General features: G+C 38.2%; 3 protein-coding genes and 1 pseudogene across 4 annotated transcripts; 1 reads left to right on the top strand and 3 right to left on the bottom strand.

Moving 5' to 3' along the window:
* Positions 1 to 827: 827 nt before the first annotated feature.
* Positions 828 to 2,156, bottom strand: TCP9 (TCP family transcription factor). Its single transcript, XM_086238044.1, has one exon. It carries the CDS (start codon positions 2,009 to 2,011, stop codon positions 926 to 928), a length of 1,086 nt encoding a protein of 361 aa, XP_086094170.1. The 5' UTR covers positions 2,012 to 2,156; the 3' UTR covers positions 828 to 925.
* Positions 2,157 to 7,719: 5,563 nt separating this feature from the next.
* On the top strand, positions 7,720 to 9,949 carry LOC147290709 (RING-box protein 1a). Of its 2 annotated transcripts, none has more exons than XM_086236304.1 (6): positions 7,720 to 7,886; positions 8,105 to 8,244; positions 8,358 to 8,408; positions 8,502 to 8,561; positions 9,421 to 9,492; positions 9,620 to 9,949. In XM_086236304.1, the coding sequence occupies exons 2-6, from the start codon at positions 8,112 to 8,114 to the stop codon at positions 9,655 to 9,657; spliced, it is 354 nt and encodes a 117-aa protein (XP_086092430.1). In that variant the 5' UTR covers positions 7,720 to 7,886; positions 8,105 to 8,111; the 3' UTR covers positions 9,658 to 9,949. The 2 variants fall into 2 exon arrangements, with proteins under 2 accessions (XP_086092430.1, XP_086092429.1); XM_086236303.1 differs by having other exon boundaries at positions 7,741 to 7,977.
* Positions 9,950 to 11,128: 1,179 nt separating this feature from the next.
* SSE1 (shrunken seed protein (SSE1)) lies at positions 11,129 to 14,962 on the bottom strand. The gene is made up of 8 exons (XM_086237477.1): positions 14,599 to 14,962; positions 13,709 to 13,766; positions 13,037 to 13,253; positions 12,626 to 12,930; positions 12,265 to 12,533; positions 12,035 to 12,102; positions 11,616 to 11,677; positions 11,129 to 11,501 (listed from the first exon to the last, which is right to left on the bottom strand). Exons 1-8 carry the CDS (start codon positions 14,665 to 14,667, stop codon positions 11,440 to 11,442), a joined length of 1,110 nt encoding a protein of 369 aa, XP_086093603.1. The 5' UTR covers positions 14,668 to 14,962; the 3' UTR covers positions 11,129 to 11,439.
* A 2,766-nt stretch (positions 14,963 to 17,728) lies between these two features.
* On the bottom strand, positions 17,729 to 19,126 carry LOC147290707 (large ribosomal subunit protein eL15 pseudogene; annotated as a pseudogene).
* Between the last annotated feature and the right edge of the window lie 276 nt (positions 19,127 to 19,402).

The following is a 19,402-nucleotide window of genomic DNA, read 5'->3' as shown; positions in this document are numbered from 1 at the left end:
GAACAAATGAAGATCGTGTGTCACTCACTTAACCAAATGTTTATTAGTCTAAAACACCTCCCGAGTTTAAATGCAAAATATAATTGTGGAGAAGAGAATGCAAAGATTTCCAATGAAAAATTACAAAAATAAAAGAGTAGAGTAAATGAGTAATAGAAGTGGATGTCAAAATTAGGAGAAAATTCAGACCCCAAAAAAAATTAGGAGAAAATTAGGTCAATGACTAAATAGTGCTGTACGGTACGGCCGTACGGGTACATTTACAATTCTCATCTAATGACACCAAACATGAAAAAAAAACAAAAAAAACAAAAAAAAAACAAAAGTTAATAATACGACTAGGCGTATCATCTAATGCGCCCATCTTCATCCTCATCACCGTCATGTTTCCATTTTGCGAAGGCCCACATTGCACATTCCACAACCCCAGGTCCCCAACAACAACAAACACCTATAAAGCGGACACGTGTCGGCATTCCCGTCGGCCCCCCTCAACCCCCTCCGTGGGGACCACCACACGCGAAGGCCGCCTTGGTAATAGTGCTCCAGCGGTCCACTTGGGCCCCACCGTGGTGCCCCCTCCTCTTGGGCCCCGCAACCAGCATCACATGGACAGAGAGATGGGGTGGGCCCACCTTCTATAAAATATTATACTCTCACCCACCACCAGGCACCATCCTTTACCCGGTCCACAGAGCAAAACCCCCCTATGTGGTCCCCACCTCCGCCTAATCCGACCCCACTTCACACGTGCGTCCCCTTAAATCCCTCCCTCACGTGACCACGTGATCCCCTTCCCCCAAACAAATAGAGAAAAAAAAAAAAAAAACTAAACCCCATACGACGCCGAGAACGAAGGTCATGCCAAGATCGTCGACGTCGAGATTTCGCCGCCAAAAAGCAGTTTCTGGGTTTTTTGCGTTCGTCAATGTTTTGAAAGGCGAGACATGAACTGAAGCTCCTTTTTGTCGCGGATTTCTAGAGAGAAGTCTCTGAGCGTCTGAGTGGTGGCGGTGGTGGTGGTGGTGGCAATGGTACTATTCGTTGTAGTGGCTGAACTGGGAGCCATAAACGACGTCGTTTGGAGTTGAACGGGGGTGACCATATTGGCCATGGAGGAGACAAAAGCGGATATGGGTCTGGCTGAAATGTTGATAAAAGGGCCGGCAGTGGCTGGAAATGTGAATATGTGAGGTTGGGTCGATGCTGTGGTAATGGAAGCCATGGGCGGGACCATGAAGAACGTGCCCGGAACAACGGCGTTTGATGGTATGGCCCACATGGGGACCATCCCTTGAGGAATCACCGCTTGTGGTGTTGTCGGTGGTGGCGGAAGCGGTGGTTGTTGTTGTTGTTGTTGTTGTTGGGTGGTTAAAGGAGCCAAGCCGGCTGAGAGAGAAACGCCGTCGTTTAAGTCCACGTACTCGCTGTTGGAGGCCCGTTTGCGCTTTTTCTTGTCGGGCGGGTCGCCGGGTTTCGGGTTGGGAGCGGTGGTGGGGATTTTGAGGGAACCGTTCACGGACATGGCGATAGCCGGGACTGTTCCGGTTCCGGTGGCGGCGACGATGGCCGGCTCGGCATGCTCCAACAGCCACCGGATGGTCTCGCCGTCGGACTTGTGCCCGAGCTCCCGGGTCAGCTGGAAGATCCGGGCCGCGCACGTGGCGGGCATTCGGATCCTTCGACCGCGCCCCTCCACTTTCGTGTGACGGTCCTTCGTGGAGGCCCGCTTTGGCACGTGCGCGGCAACTGGCATGACCGGATTAGCCGGTGGCCTGTGCTCTGCTTCTGGCTCTTGCTTCGGCGCAAGCACGAGAGCCTGCACCTGTTGCGGCGGTGGAGACTCGGTGCGGTTGGTGGGGCCCACGTTGTTGTTGATGTTGCGGTGGTGGTGGCCATTTGGCTGCTCCTCCGAGTGATCTCCTCCTTCTCCACCACCACCGTTGATTCTGAGATAGACGGCTGGGGTGTCGTGGTCTGCTTCGAGTTGCTGTTTTTGAATCATAGCCATCTTATAGAGCAGAAATAAGGAAGACCCAGTTGAGAAGGAGCAAAACCCAGATAGAATCACAGATTATAAGTTGCAGAGAGATGAAATTTTCTCGGGAAAAAGAGTTGCGAAGTTGGAGTACAACACAGAGAGACTGGAGGGAAGCTTAAACATAAACAGCGTTTCTATATGTAGTTATGTACTGTGGTATTTATAGTCTGGGATGGGTGACATAATATGAGAGATTTCATTTAACTATTTGATTATTAGCAAGAAAAAAAAAAACAAGGATGAAGAAATCTGCGGTCTGATGGCCATCACACATCGAGTTGGGCACACGGATGATGACGCGGAGTGGGCCCATGTGATAGGGTTTTATCTTTTCGGTTGAGTCAAAGGTGGTGATGGGTTTAAAAAAAAAAAAAAAAAAGGACCAAATAACACTTTTGGTCCCTATACTTTCACAATATTTCCAATTTGGTCATGTACTTTTATTTTCAATGATTTTGGTCTTATACTTTCTATACAATAGTAATTAAGTCCAAATAATTTACATTGATTAAATTGTTAACGGAAATTCGACATGGAAGCACGTACTCTGCACATAAGTATCATTTTGAATATTTAAGTCCACCTAAATACATTTTAATTCCCTACTCGTCATTTAACATATTTAGTTTGTCGTTGAAATTTCTTATTTTTCATACTAAGTGCATGTAAGGGCGGGTATGAGATTATATAAGTATTTAGGTGGGTGGAGTAAGATGTCTGAAATGTCACTCATGTGCAATGCACATCTAATTTTCCATCATAAATTTAAACGAGGTTAATGATTTAGACTAATTGCTATCATATTGAAAAAAACATGATTAAAATTGCCAAAATTAAAATAACATTACCAAAGTAAAAATATCATGAAAGTACATAGACTTAAAGTATCATTTGGGAAAAAAAAAAAAAAAAAAAAAAGGTGGTGATGGGTCCAATGAGAGAAAATGCACTAATATTATTTAGAGTCATTTACTATTAGGAACAAATTTGAAGTTCCAATAGACCAATTAGCCTACACATTCACAAATACATCACCCGATTCAATTTTAAATGAGTGTTTTGAAATTTCCCTCTACTATTCAAGCAATAGTTTTGTATAAACTTAAAACATGTAATGTAGTGTAACTAATTTACGTATTATAATATGACGGGGGTTGATGTAAGAAATGACTTGATAAAGCCTTTTTTACAAAATTCCCTTTTGGAAAACGCATTAGCTTTCATTATGTATTTATTAATAATTATTTGTTGATTCAAGAAAAAGTTGTGTATTAATTGTAAGAAGTCTTGGTCTCGAGTCAAGTTGGGGCGTGATTTCATTCTCGTAACAGGAGTGAGTGCATCGCAAGTCCAGATGCTTCTTGAGACTTCTTTGCCGACCATGAAGTCATTGAATGAATTTCCGAGTACATAGATCAAATCCGGACACGGTTGTTGCTCTGCAAAACTAAATAGGAAAAGTAAAATTTGAAACGCACAACTCTTTTTATTAAAGAAAAGGATAATACTAATTGTCCCGACACTTTTCCCAACATACATGGCATTAATTCATTCAACATGATTTATCTTTATCTTTTTTAGTTTTTATTTTTTTATAAAGTTCAATGTAAGAATGTCATGTAAGTTGAAAAAGAGTAATTTAAAGAAAGTGTTAAGATAAATAGCATCTTCTTAAAGAAAATCCATCAACGAACCTTTATAATTTAGACGCGAAATGAGTAAACCAAATTTGGGCCCTTTTTTTCGCAACAAAAGTTTTAATCTAAGTCCTATCAATTTCTCATCTTATTTTAATCTAATTTGATTTCTTTTTCTTTATGGAGCTTTTTGAGTGAGTTTAGAAGGTTTTTCTTAGTGCCAATAACATCACCTAATATAATTATCATGTTAATGTACAACGCATACACACACACACACACACATCTTTATAGTCACTAACATTGAAAAGAGTATGCCCTCCAACGAAGGAGATCGAATTAACACTTTTGTCATCCAACAGTTCCAATGCCAATAAGTTGTGTGAAAGGCCTTAACTCACACTCTTGTGGACCCAACTCTATCTTAGTTTAGAGCGCGGCATATCATAAAAACACCAATTTCATTCACAAGCCTAATGAATCCTAAGAGAATTTTCCTTGCTATAAAGGGAACCATGCCTAACATGTATCTTAGACAATACGAAGCACACAAAAAGCAGATAAAGAAAAGAATAAAAGTTGTGGGTATGATATTTGGGAAACTGAAGCATGATATTTTTGGTGTGCAATAAATAAATTGTCGGATTGATATACATTGTATTTGTAGGCTCATTCATTAATAATTTAGGTTTAGTGGTCGTTCAATATGGTGTTAGATCTATAATTTTAGAAGCTTTTGAGTTTGAAACCTTTAACATATTTCTTGTAATATGGGGTTACACGTGTGAAAAAGTGTTATCTTAATATATTTTATGGTTTATTTTCTAACAACTTAAATTCTCGAGGTTTAATAATGGTTTAACAAAGCACAAAAATCCGACAAGCTTCTACTCCAACACCAAATTCTTGTAAACCTTCTATCATGCCCCAAATGCAGCTTACCACAATTTTCTGACAACTCATCTTCTATATGAACACGATGCAAAATTTGATATAACAAAAAAAAAAACAGAAAATATTAATTAATATTGAATAAATATCATTCTGATTTTTTTTTCTTCTACCATTCCAATTTCACTTTAATTTCCTATGCTGGATTAGGCATACTGTACTTGAAAGATATCTATAGCTCTTTATATTAGTTACACATATTTGTCATCCCTCGTTGTCAAATAGCCACATACTAGAAAAAAGGGTAAAAGTAATGGCTCCATAAGTGAGTTGAAAGTTGAAACCAACAGTGAAATGCGTTTTATTAATGTGGTTACCAATTTTAATTGGCCCATTAATGTGCTACAAGGTCATTCCTCCTAGGTGTGGCCCAAACACCTTCGTTATATGCTAGTGTCAAAAGACCACTAAAACAGGTTTTTTTGATAGAACCACCAAAACAGTTTTATGACTGTGTTTGTGAGATTAGGTGCATAAGGAGCCTTCTAATAGTAGTAAAACATCCAATGAGAGAAACATAACACATAAAATATAAAGTAAATTTCACTTTGCACCTTTAAGGTTTGTCTTAATTCATAACTTGGTTCCTATGGTTTTAATTTTTCAAATTGAAACCCAACATTGAAATATCTTATAATATAGACCCTCTGTTTGTTTAATTGTAAATTAAGATGTTAAGTGATGATGTGGCAAAAGTAAGAACCTACTTTTGCTGACATAGCACCCTTGGGTCCCACCTTTTTTCTTGTGAGGAAAGAAAAGAGGTGTAATTTCATTTGGATTTTTTAAATTTTCTTATATTGAATTGACATTTTAATTGCTTTCAATAATTTGCAAAGAATATATTCTTTTAAAAAAAAAATTATCAATTACTATCTATGTGGCATCTACTTAGCTTCCACACAATTATAAAGGTGGGCCCAAAAGCATGTTATGTCAGTAAAAAGTGGGCCCCTACTTTGCCACATCATCACTTAACGTTTTAATTGAGGGTCCACATTGTATAAAATTTCAAATGTTAGGTTTCAATTTGAGAAAATTAAAACCACAAAAACTTAATTATGAATCAAGGCAAACCTTAAGTGTGCAAAGTGAAATTTGTTCTAAAATATATGTAAGTTGGACAAATATATAGCAATGAAAAGCTCTAGACTGATTAGTTTGACAATCAAATATGCATTAGGGTTAATAATTTACACCAATCGATCCAAATTTGTTGTTAATCGAATTTGAGTTGATAAGTTGAATATGATAATCAGATTATAAATAGAATAGGGTTAATGTCATCCATTTAGCATTTTTTTATTTGTGAATCCCACCATCTATGGTGGACCTTACCACATAGGGATATAGTCTTTTTTACAAAGTGGGTCAGAGTTGTGCCGCTGTGTTGGGGAGGGACTCTAGAGTGGTGGGCCCCACAGGTTCTCCCTGATCTCAGTGATGGGCCTCACTGCTTGCGTAGGGCACAATGGGGTAGGGCTGAGACCCACTTGCTTAAGTGGTCCCTTCTACTTTCTACTTTCTAAATGGCTACCCTTCGGGGCCCAATTTTCTTTATGCTATATGGGACCCATCACAGCCTCACAGGTTTTACTGCCTTGCCAAATAGGCCACCTCATCGACAAATGGCATTGCCCTCGGTAGTTTTTATCAATAATATTATTAGAGATTCTAAATTTATATTTTAAATTTGTATCTTAAATGATGTATTATTATATATATTAGTTATTTGTTGTGAAATAAATAATCTTTAGAGGGATCATATATGAATTAATAAAATATTAATACATCATTTGAAATTCAAATTTAAAATTTCTAATACTGTTCAATTTTTATTAGTAAATTTATACATAAATTAAAAGAAAACAACTTATTTTTGGAAATAATTATAAATACACCAACCATAATTACTGAGTTAACCCCAAAAGTAATTTTTTTCAAACATTCCAATTTTGCCCCTAAATGAATTATAAAACTAAAAAATTAAAATAAAATAAAAAAATAGACACAAAAAAAGAAAAATTTTCTAGAACCTCCCAAGTCCCAACACCCCAACCCAATTCATCCTCTCCTGACCTTATGGTCGCCCCCACCACCGGCACACTCACCTCCTCTCTCTCTCTCTCTCTCTCTCTCTCTATCTCTCTCTATTTTTCTCTTTTGGTATTTCCTTTCCACCCACACCCACCTATGTTGCCATAGGCGAAGCGATCCTAAGGGGGTCCCATGAACTATAGCTGAGGTAGATTTTACACAAATAGTTTTGACTATATCAATTTATAGTTTTTAAAAATCCCCCTAAATTTCTAGAGGCTAAAAAACCCAAAGCCCTATATATACCTTATTAATTCATAGTTATTCTTCACATTCTTTTATCTTGTACACAAAAATTTCATCAATATATTTAATATTAATCTCATTTTGAAGATTTATTAAAATATTAACAATGATATAATTTTTGCAAACATGAAAGTTTATAAACACTATTTGAGACCCAAAATGAGTTTAGGTCACAAATTTTGGCTCTCATCATAGGCCTTACTAGCCTCTAGAATAACGGTCGCCATTCTTGGATCAGAAGGCCAACGAGGTTGTCGCCCTACTCTTATTGCCAAAGTTGGAGGAAAATAAAGAGAGAGAGGTTGCAAGGGAGTTTCGGTCTGATAAAATCTTATTCAAAGAGTAAAAATAAGAATTTTATAAAAAAAAATTCATCGGATGGGTATAGTAAGCAAATTGAGGGGATCGATAGGCCTTCCCCTAAGACTCGTAGGGCACTGGTAACCACCAAGACAACTCCAAAATTATTTTGTTAATAACTTTTGTGATAGAAGCTTTGGGATGACAACATAATAGTGTCATAAGATGCAACTATGTGGTTGAAAAATATGGGATGACAACATAGTATCCTAAAAAGAATACAACTAAAAATACAAGATTAGCACGAACAATATCAACAAACTTTCTTTATTTTTTTTAATCACAAATTGTGTTTTTTTTTATTTTTATGCCAATCACAAATTGTGTTTTTGATAGTATACTATAGTATATAGTCAACAAAATAAATTCCATTAGCAATAGGAATACCCGGAACCAACATAAAAGACCCGACCCAATTTAAAATACCCGGCAAACTCGATTCGCCACCATCGGTTTCAGTCTCTCCAAGTCTTGCTCGATCTCTGTCTCCTGTTCTAAGAAATCTCGTGCGTTCTCTTTTCGAGAGAGAGAGAGAGAGAGATAATCACTATTCGGTACGTACGTTGATAATTCATGAATTCAATTTTCCGGGATTGTTGGAATTTTGGGACCAAGCATGGAAGTATTACTGGGTTCTTGTAAATTGTAATTATGTGGTTAATTATAACTTAATCCATTTTTTGAACTCGTGGTGATATAAATTAATCCCATATTGGGAGATATTCGATGCGGTTTTTTTGACTTTTTGAAGTTTTTTTTGCTAATTTTGCAGCGAAGCAATGGCGACATTGGACTCTGACGTACCTATGGTTCCAGTAGGCGAGGCCTCCAGTAGTGCAGGTCCTTCTTCCACCAAGAAGCCCAAGCGTTTCGAGATCAAGAAGTGGAACGCCGTAGCTCTCTGGGCTTGGGGTAACCACTTCAAACCCTAACCATAATTCCTCTGATTTTCTTTTGGATTTAGGGTTTCAATTAATTTGGTATTTGAATCATGTAGTGATGTTGTTTTGGTTTGTGGTGTGCAGATATTGTGGTTGATAACTGTGCCATCTGCAGGAACCATATCATGGATCTCTGTGAGTTTCTTTTTTTAATTAGTTTCTTCGGTTTCATTTTTCTTGATTATATTATTTATTTATTTATTTTCTTTCTGGTTTGGTTGTGAGTAGGCATCGAGTGCCAAGCGAACCAGGCAAGTGCCACAAGCGAGGAGTGTACAGTTGCTTGGGGTATGCTTCAGCTTTCAAACCCTAATTTCATCAAGTTTATATATATATGCAAATAATTTAAGACTTTGTTATGTTTGCTATTCCCTTGATATTGATTCAGTTTCAGTATAGTTTGTATAGATCGCATTTATATTATTTCACCATCAATCTGGTTCATGGGTATCTAAAAAGTTTCTTGTATTTAATGTTAAATCCTTTGTGGTTTTTCTTGGATGCCCTATTTGTTTTCTTTTTTCCCATGTTTTAATTGGGCAGCATATTATCTTTAATTCTTTATCATTGAAGTTTTTTTTCGGTCTGATATAATATATATAGTGAAAGAAAAGAATTCAGTGTATTACTATATTTTTATTCCGCACTTGAGATCATGCAAATATTTACATGGTGCTTGAGAAATTATACATCTACGTCTCCCTGAGTTTTTTAGTCGGTGTGTTAGGCTCTTTACATGTAAAGAAGAAAATAAAAGGAAAACTCCTTTCAAAAGGGGAGATTCTTGTTTGATCAAAAGAAATGTATTCCAAAACTATATCATCACATTCTCTGACATTATCTTGCTTGAATATCTTTTATTGATATGAATTCTCTCTGCCCTCGAATGTGTATTTTACTGTGTGTATACCACTCATTCACCTTATGGCACTGGTCTCTATTATTGTTTGAAACTGGTGGCACACATCATATACTGATCTTTGTGAATTCATGCTTGAAATGTGTTGGAATTGATAGTCTTCCTTGTGTGTGTGGGCACCCCAGTTATCTTTTCTTTTGGACTAAAATTATTCTGATTATAGTTGCATCTAGCATTAAACATGTGGTGTCTCCTTGTCTGAAGTGTTGGTTCTTTTTATCTCTGTAGGGGTTTGTAACCATGCTTTCCACTTCCACTGCATCAGCCGATGGCTGAAGACCCGCCAAGTGTGTCCACTGGGTATGGTTTAGGCCTTAAATCCTCTTCCCTTACTGGCCTTCTATTATATTTTCTTTCCCTGATGCTCTTATAGCACATTAATGTTTTGTTGTTTCTAATTTTTGTTGTCGTTGTCTTGTTAATACAGATAACAGCGAGTGGGAGTTTCAGAAGTATGGTCATTAGAACCGTCATGTGGTCGAGTACCGGATTTTCCATGCACTTACTCAAGTTTTTGGATCTTCTTTGCACTTTCTGCTTTGGCAGTGTCAAGGAGGGGTCTCAACCTCTCATGTCTATCCTCTTTTTATATTTGACTTTATTCTTGTCTTTTAACTTTTGTTAGTTCAACTGGAGCCATTGTATTTTTTTTAAGAATTTGCCTGCTCAAGTGTGATTGTGAATTTACTCCAGTCAAATGTTCAAACTACTTTGCCATGTTATTAGTATTAAGCAGCAATCTACAACTTTTCACCTCCTCGTTTGCTGGCATTCTTTCTTTTGGGTAAATGAGTGTTCAATATTATGCATCATATGCTGCATGTTACTGTTTTCTCTTGTCTATGGTGGTGTTGGGGGGTTGAAATTAATGCCATTCTTTGCCTTGATCATGCTTGAAGCTTGAGCTACAACTCTACTCACTAACACCTTAGATCATTTGTAGTTCTAGTCCCATCCCATTGGCAGAACCTCAGTTACTTAGGAATGGGATGGAGAAGGGGAACAATGTGATATACCAATCACTATGATAAACTGGTTTAATTGATGACACAGCTTTTAAGTAAATTTACTCATTTTGGCTTCTTACTTTTAAAAACTTAGACTTGGATATAAGCCATAAAATGTTTTCTCCTACTTGACAATTAAGCTATGGAAGGGATGTATGCATGTTTAAAATTATCAAATAGGAACGAATAATTATGGTGGGGGAAGCAAATTGTGTTGACTGCTTACCAAAAAATAAAAAATTTGTGGTGACTGTTGAGTCTGGTGACTCTGCAAATGATACACCTATGGTTTAAGATTTTCTTATATAGTAGTGGAGTAAATCCAAAAAACAACATGGTGGTGGGAGAGTTCTTGACTAGAATATTTGCCTAACTTAATTACCACTGGCTTTCAACCCTCACCGTCCATCATGAATCTATTCATGTACATTAGTCCAGTAAAGAGAAAGAAGGTAGAAGAAAGTTAAAAGGAGGTCGAGCATTCTTCTCTTAACATATGTACTTTTTGGGTGTTGCTATAAACACGGTTGGGTCCCTTCACAAATAAGGGTTTAATTTATGCATATTTATGTCTTTAAGCTATATGGAATACAATGACAAGATTCGCAGCCTTGCCAAGAAGGATACCACATAAAAAAAACGGCATTGCAAAACTTGGTTTTATAAGTAAATTTGTACACCCATCAAGAGTTAACACACTAATCACCCAAAAAAAAAAAAGGAGAGTTAACACACTGCTTTCCAGATTAATTTACTTTAGTTTGTCAACAAATATTGGATACGATGGCCTGTAGTGAGAGATGCCAATGAGCAGTTATAAGACAACTGAGATTGAATGTTATGTATTTGAATTTCGTAGCCATGTATGAGCAGCCAATTAGCTATAAGGTTGAAACCACTCACGGTATATCAAATGAAAATTGGAACAGTGAAAGAAAACATAACCAATATTAATCCAAACTTACTCAAAGAGACAACTAAAGAGCAATTTCTAATTCTTCTCTATGTTATCTGAGAAAGCTTTCACCTGATCCCTATTACATGCACACCACATGTTGATCGATAGCATTTTCTCATTTCCTTTTTCTTTTGACAATGTAACAAACTTGAAACAGCCATTTGATACATTTGTCAGTGTTCAGAAGTTTAGAACACTTCAAAATACATCATACAGTTGGGGGTATTACTTCACCTAAACAAATGCGAACTCTAAGAGCCATAACTCATTGAAGCCTCCATCTTATGATCCTGACATGTAAGTATACCTCGTCTGAGCTCCTATAAGAAGCTCTACTAGTTTTGCTGCACAGACCAAAGATTTTTTTTTTAAGGATCAAATTCTAAATACATAAAAAACTCAGCTTTGAAAAGTAGCAATACAGCATAAAATGAACAAAAAGAAAATGTTAAACCAACCTGCAAGAAACCCAATAATAGGTACAGGTTCCAACACTTTCTCCGTGCTTTCAAGTCTTTGCCTAAAATGTTTGACAACAATAGTCACAGAACACATGATTTATTCTTCCTTAGGAAAATCAGGAACCTATTATCAATTTATTCAAGAGTGGTGCTATTGCCACCTACCACTTTACTTCCCCACCTCCTATTTAATAAAATTTTAGTTATAAGTTTGTCCTTTTACATAATTACCTAAAAGGACAAAGATTTAAAAAAAATTGAACTGCCCAAACATCCCAAGCATGGGGCTGCCGGCATAAAACCAAAAAAGGGGAAGGGGGGGAGGGGTGCAGGCTGCTCCATGACCTATGTAGGTGGGGTGAGTAGTTTGTAGGGTGGCAATGGCACCACTCTCTATTTAAAACTATCAGCAGTACCTGGTATACTTGCTGAAAAACGGATCTCTCATGAGGTAAAGTGCCCATAACAGCTTTCTTCTCCTAACCTGAATCCATGCCATAATATTAAGAGCTATTCAGCACCAACTGTGGTGAGGGACTATTGCCAATGGATAGTCAATTTCAAAGATAATATATACCATACTTTGTAGAAGGTTAACAAGCCAGGTCCTCAAAGTCTAAAAGCTAAGCATTTTGGAAAACCTAACCTCATCCTTTTCGGAGACAGAAAGATGAAACTGCTGCTCTTTTGTACCACCCGTGGAAGAAGTAATTTTTGAAAGAATGCCCATCCCAGTGAAGTCCATAGCCAGCGAAAGAAACCAAGGAATCCATGAGCGAACTCCATATTTTCGAATAAATAAAACATAGATAAGTGGTCTTGTTATAAACAGCGCTTCCCCAATCACAAATAAAGCACCATGAAGACCCTTTTCAGACAATATTCTGGATAGAGTCAACCTCTCAACCACTGGAGCTGTAAGAAACCAATATCTATATTAATAAAAACTTAATATAAATTGTAGTTACATATCTTATTCAGTCTGTAAATTGTATATGTATAGTTACGTGGAGGCTCCATAATTGCACGCTGGTGTTGAACCCTACGCAACCATACAGGATCTGAAACTGTCCTAGCATTTTCTCCAAACCTACTCAAAGCAGATAGTGCACTTCCTTCCAAATTCCATGGGTCCAGTCTATGATTACTTCTCAAGTGGCCAGGCCCATTTTGCCCTCCAGGCTTTAAAAAACCACCAATTATACGTTGAGGATTTGAAGCATCCAAATGCTTTTCATCATTTGGTGTCTGTCCTCCGTGCAGAAGCATCTTATATCCACTGTTCCGGAACAAAGCTAACCTAACTAGCACCCTGATAAACAATGAAGTCCCGTAATGAGGTAATAAACAGAAGCCTACACACAATAATTGCTTGAAACTATCAAGTGACTTATGCTAAAAAAACAAACAGTCCTTACTTGGTGGCCTCCATAATAGCAATGAAATTCCATTTCTTCTCATCACCAAAATACTGTTGAGCAACAACTTCAACCAATGTTTCCAAGTCCTTTAGTGCAGATATACACAATGAATAAGGAAACGAATAACTCTCAGCAGAGCCAATGTGCCTTGGAGGAGGAGCTGTGTCGATTATATGTTCATTGATAGCAGTTATAATTCCCAAGAGAGTAGTTACTGCACAAGATCATATTCAATAAAAATTACCAATCTCTGCATTACACTGATGTATATTCACACACATATGCACGACGAAGAGAATAAAAAATCAGAATGAGACATTAATTATATGTTATTCAATTGGCAAGACAAATGCTGGAAAAATAATGTAATTAAATATGCTTTCCAGAGTGTTCATTATTCGGAAACCAGAAAAGTAAAGGTCTGCTCAATAAGTCCAAGAAATTATGTGTCTAATTCCGATTTTGAGGTAATTGAAAATGTTTAAATGTAAAATTTAAATTTTGAATTTTAATAATATTCCATCATTTTCTCAGCAGCCAAACATCTTATTTTTATAAAATCTACAATTACTTCAGAGAAAACTATATAATTACTCAGAAAAAGAAAAGAAGCCCTGTCAATTTCTAAGCTCCAAGAAGTAGCCAAATGTTACCAAAGTTTCAAAAAACCTGCTTCTGGTCCTATCTCTGATTCAGAAAACCGTTCAGGTAGAAGCCACGTGAATCCCTGTACAGAAGTTTTGAACACTAGATAAGATACCAAGAATTTTAAAATTACACACAATTGAAGGCCAACCATCCCATGAATTTTCTACAATTATAAGTTACCATGGTCGATAAAGAAAACCCACAAAGAGAAACCTAAACAATTGGCATCATCAACATGCATAAACAAGGCTGATTGGTTCAATATTAATGATCAGAGAATAAATAAGGACTGCTGGTACTTGAAATGGCTTGCATTAACCACTAGCGAGAGCACTTGCATGACATTACTTTCCAAAACAGTCATGACCAGATTCTTCTCAGAGCCACCATTTTTGAGCTACCATGGATATTATAAAGAAGAAAAAGGAAAACCAACCATACAAAAAAACTAAACAAGGGTACAAAGTAATTTGTGAGTGTAATTTTTTACTAAAGAGTTATACATTAGCCCGAGACTCCAAAAAGTATGCCACAAATACTGCTTCCCAAGTATATATGACTCTTGTTTCCTCAAAAATAAAAAGTTATGTATGACAAATGGTCAACAGCCATATGAGTTTTTTCTTTTCTTGGTGAGAATCAACATCCATATGAGTTGACACTTGACACTGAATTCATATTTATAGTTATAACGATATTAAGTATTGCCCTTTTATGTTGTACCAAAAAAAAAATATTGCATTTTTATCAGATTTTCTCCATTTCTAAGAACATTGAAAACACAGTCAACCAAATAGCATAGACAATCCAATAAACTAGAAAAAAGCACAGAATATGCCGATAAATTCACATCAAATTGATAAACATGAACAGAGAAAGTAATGAAATTTATAGAATTTGAGAAAGTTCACATTGGCCAGAGACTCCAGCGAGTGCACATAGTCCTTGTTCTCCCTAACCCATCTCTTATAAGCCTCCATAGTCTCCCAATCTCTCTCAGAAAAACCAAAAGGAACAGATGGAAAGACTCTGCCTGTCCCAACAATCAACCCAAACTTCGCTAAGGCAAAGCCACCCTCGTACTCAGTCTTTGCGCCTTTTGGCCCTTTTGGACACGACCCAGAATACCAGAGACGCAGAGGGAGAACCGGAGAAGCCCTTTTAGGTAATTTGGCTATGGACTTCTCGGCCGCTGATGCGAAACTGCAAGATGCGCAGAGAGAGGGCTCGCTGTGGTATGGTTTCTGTTTTATGCTGCAAATGGGTCCTTTGATCTGGACCGTTGATCGGGTTAGATTTGTAGATTTGTAAAGGTTTCTAGCCGTGATACTGTATACTTTATATTTATTTATTTCTGAATATAGACTCGAGTCTGGACGGTGTGGTTCTTAAGGTGTCTCCTACTTGGATGGCTGAGATTTTGCGGCCTGATAAGATTATAGGCTAGGGGAGCATAGAATCAAATGAATTGGATATGGGTTTTGCACACCCCAATGAGTGCATTCGTAAGGGTAGGATTTGGGTCAGTCCAAAAAAAGGGGTAGGATTTGGGTCACAACTCATTTTTCCTCACTATATACCCCTTCTTTTGAATTTTTAAAAGGGGGGGGGGGCTATTCCCACCAGCCAAAAATGCTGAGTTCACCACCCCATTAATTTTTTATCTTTTTTTGCCCATTTTGCCCCTACATAAAAAAAAAACCTCACCCTCCAATTTTGGCCGGCCACCCTCCCCGCCGCCTGCGCGACCCACCCAGCTCTCCCCGCCGCCAGCGCGACCCACTCCTCCCCTTCGCCGGTCGACCCCGCCCCTCCCCATCGCCGGCGCGACCCACCCAGCCCTCCCTGCCGCCCGATCTCCCTTCTCTCTCTCTCTCTCTTCCCTCTCTCTGTGGGCGGGCTGGGGATGGGTGCGACGGGGGCTGGGCTTGGGGATGGGTGTGCGGGCGGGCTGGGGATGGGTGCGACGGCGGCGGGGCTTGAGGTGAGGGGGTGCGGGCGGGCTGGGGATGGGTGCGACGGGGGTGCGGGCGGGCTGGGGATGGGTGCGACGGGGGCTGGGCTTGGGTGAGGGGGTGCGGGCGGGCTGGGGATGGGTGCGACGGCGGCGGGGCTTGAGGTGAGGGGGTGCGGGCTGGCTGGGTAGGGGTGGGCTGGCTGGGGGCGGGCTGGGGAGGGGAGGGGATCGGTGGGGGAGTGGTGGCTGGGTGGGGGAGGAGGAGAGGAGGGCAAAATGGGCAAAAATGGGCAAAAAATTAGGGGGGTGGTCAACTCAGCAAAATGGGGTGGTCTGAATAGCCCCCCCCTTTTTAAAATTATAAATTTAACAAAATATAAAAAGACAATAAAGGAAAAAAGGAAAAATTAAAAATTAAAAAAACAACAACTAAACACCTTACCCTCAGCCACCCCCGTTGGCGGCAACCTATCTTTAGCTACCCTCGTCGCTGGCAGTTCAACCTACCCCTTCCCCTCTCTGTCTCTCTATTTCTTCCCTTCTCTCTCTCTTTCTTTCTTCCCCTTCTCTCTCTTCGCACTCTCTCTCTCTCTCTCTCTCTCTCTCTCTTTTGTCCCTATAGGTCCTGGTCAACGAGACAAAAGAAATAGAAAGAGAGAGAGAGAGAGAAATGAGAGAAAGAGAAAAAGATAGAGGGAAGAAGAAGAGAGACAAGGAAATATTTTGTTCAACAGATTGCTGCCTAATGAACCTAATTGGTTCGGCAGATCGGTGCCAAACAAGCTGCGAACATGTTCACCCCAATTGATTAAACAATTGAAATTAGATAGGAAACCTTAGATTTATATTTGAATGAAAAAAATTTGAAGTTAGGGCATATCTCTAAGTGTTAACAATGGCTATGGTTGTGTGGTGGTTTGGGAGTGTGGGGTGGGTATGTAGTGAGAAAATTTGGTGATAGAAATTAATTTGAATGTAATAGGTATAGTTTGGTAATGTGAGGGGTGTGTAATGAGAAAGGGGTGTGTAGTGAGAGGAAATAGGGTATGCATATAACAACACTCTAAAAAAAAGGTGGGATACCTAGCTATTATTTAAAAAAAAAAAAAATTACTACACTTTTGTAATACATGTATACACATCTTTAATATGAGGGGATACATTAACATTAGTTATCAAAATTGCTATGGACTATTGTATACACATCTTTCATCCATTAAGTCGTTCAATTTGCTCTTGAATTACTATTGATGTATAGTACATTAATTATCAAAATTGTAACCGTTTATAAATTACAGTTGGCTAGAAATAAACAATAAACAATATGCTTGTTTTTCAATACAATAATTGAGTTCAAGTACCACGGTCACACCATGAAACAAGATATATTAGGAACCAGAGTTATCATGTCTTCTTAGAAAATGGCCGGTGGAAGAATCTGTACGTACTATATATAGTATACTTATAGAGAGATTCATGGCTAAATCAGATTAAGAAATGCTCTACTCGTTTAATATATATCATACCGAGTTGAAGCTGCTTCTATTCCTCACCAAACAAAAAAAAAAAAAAAGCTTCCTCGATCTATTGACTGGTAAGGCGAAGAAATCCCATAATACAAAAAGAACATATATTAAAATGAGAATGTATATATTAAAAACATATAGCTAAGTAGCAATATATATTAAACCTCAATAAAAAGATATTTATATCTTTCTTATTGTAATCGAATGCGCGCATTCATAAATTCAATATCGGCTGCTAATAAAACATCCAAGAAAATAAAGAAAAGAAACCAAAAAAGAGAAAGATAATGATGTCATATCCCCACGCTGAAGTATGTGACAACAAGATTTGCACCAATTCATAATTCATGGATGATGAATATGAATCATATTTGACAACCTTAAAATTATAATACCCCCTCAGCCTATGTAAAGTCAAAAATATATATAGGTGTGCAAACCATAACGTACGACATAATATATAAAACAATAGCCACTAGAAAATTGAAACAAGCAAAAGTATCAAGCAATGCAAGCAAATCCAACAAAAGAAAGTCGAAAGAGATCGACGACCATTAATCAACGCAAGCGTGGAAGGGAGAGGGTGTTGTTTCTCTTCCAGTTTGCCCTGCGGGAAGGTCGTGCCTTGTGGCGCAAGTTTCCCTTTCCACGCATTCCCTTGCATTTCTTCCCAGCAGAAGTGAGCCCGCGAAGCTCTCTGTGCTTGTGAACAGGATTGCACAGCCAGTTGATTCTTGGGTCGTTTCGAATAGCATTTTGTGCAACATCAACCAGAATTACCTCAAAGTACTTGAACGTCGAATCCTCACTGATCCAGTAGGAGTTGAGAACCCTAAGGCCTCCCAACTTACGACTAGCCCGCTCCTCAGCAACACATCTATTGCTGCGCTGGGACTTGAGTTGGGTCACACCTTGGTTTCTAGGCTTCCCATATACAATGCCCTTGGGAACCAACCTCTTGCGACCACCACGCCTTACACGCACACGATAAACCACATAACCCTGCAGGAACAATTCATTTGTACGTACTAGATTACATATTCAAGGGCCACAAGATCGAAATTAATAAAAATTAACTAAGAGTCTGCTAACTGTAAATGACAAACCACTAATTTACTTACCTAAAAAGATAGCCACTTGTGTGAAGCATGAAAAGATAAGAAAATAACAAGCAACCTCTACTTAATTAGGAGCATAAGCATCAGATCATGCTACGTACTTAACCACACGACATACAATATATATAGCAGAATGAATGCAGGCCTACTGGTGCACATCATAAAGAAACAGTGCCCAAGACAAAGCCTGGCCTACATATATGCATGCTCATTAATTGAAACAGTACGTGTACGTGATATATATGTTCCATTGAAGAAGGGCATGAAGTAACCAATAAAGCACTAGACGTCTATATATATATATAATAGATATATATGCACCAAATTAAAATAAGACCATAATCAACCCTGTACGTTAGTAACCTTGGCCATACAAACAAGTAGAATAACAAAACAAACAAAACAAGTAGAATAACAGAATATCAACAGTGAGATCAACTGAATGTCATATATTAATGAAATTGTTAATTCAAAAATAATAATAATAATAATGAAATTATTAACGATCATTACTTGTTTGGCCTTGTAACCCAAGGTATGAGCCTTATCAGGGCGTGTGGGCCTTGTGACTCGAACTATAGAAGGATGCTGACGATACGACCAACAGCGAACCCTATCCAGGCAGCTCATCACATCGGATTGCTTCTTCTTCCATAGCTCCGCCAAATACTTGTAAGCTCCTATATAATGTCACCAAAACAAAGGAAAACCAACATAATCATGTTATAATATATATATAGGAAGAGATCGACGTACCCATGAGTACGTTTCATATGAAAATGGAACTGTATCTAGGGTGTGGGTAGTGTGAGAGAGAAACAGAGAGTAGAGTACCCATTTGTGACGCGCAGGCTTCGGCAGTTGGGCGGCTAGGGTTTAGACCTCAGATCAATACTTGAGATCGAGAAGAAGGGTTGAGTTTAATTTATAGTGGTAGAAGGGTCGGGGACTTCAAATCTGGGCTGTCCATTTTCCTTAGAAAACCCTAATCCAAAATTGTCACAAATAGGATTTTTTTTTTTTTGGGAAAATTACAGTTTAATCTTTCTAACGTTTCTTATTTAGAAAAAAACTTTATGACTTTTTTTTTTTTTTCTAAATAAAGCCCTTATTT

This window comes from Dryas octopetala, chromosome 3, assembly GCF_963921425.1.
Source record: "Dryas octopetala chromosome 3, drDryOcto1.1, whole genome shotgun sequence".
Classification (NCBI taxonomy): domain Eukaryota; kingdom Viridiplantae; phylum Streptophyta; class Magnoliopsida; order Rosales; family Rosaceae; genus Dryas; species Dryas octopetala.
The sequence above is the reverse complement of the archived record's forward strand: the minus strand, read 5'-3'. Positions and strand labels throughout refer to the sequence as shown.

Excerpts from the sequence above, each read along its gene's own strand:
- TCP9 (XM_086238044.1), bottom strand. The coding sequence starts at position 2,011 with ATGGCTATGATTCAAAAACAGCAACTCGAAGCAGACCACGACACCCCA.
- LOC147290709 (XM_086236303.1), top strand. The coding sequence starts at position 7,949 with ATGGAAGTATTACTGGGTTCTTGTAAATT. Across the intron at positions 7,978-8,104 it reads TTACTGGGTTCTTGTAAATT|CGAAGCAATGGCGACATTGG; the intron begins GTAATTATGTGG and ends CTAATTTTGCAG. Across the intron at positions 8,409-8,501 it reads GAACCATATCATGGATCTCT|GCATCGAGTGCCAAGCGAAC; the intron begins GTGAGTTTCTTT and ends GGTTGTGAGTAG.
- SSE1 (XM_086237477.1), bottom strand. The coding sequence starts at position 14,667 with ATGGAGGCTTATAAGAGATGGGTTAGGGAGAACAAGGACTATGTGCAC. Across the intron at positions 12,103-12,264 it reads CTGTCTCCGAAAAGGATGAG|GTTAGGAGAAGAAAGCTGTT; the intron begins GTTAGGTTTTCC and ends GCATGGATTCAG. Across the intron at positions 11,502-11,615 it reads TATTATTGGGTTTCTTGCAG|CAAAACTAGTAGAGCTTCTT; the intron begins GTTGGTTTAACA and ends TGGTCTGTGCAG.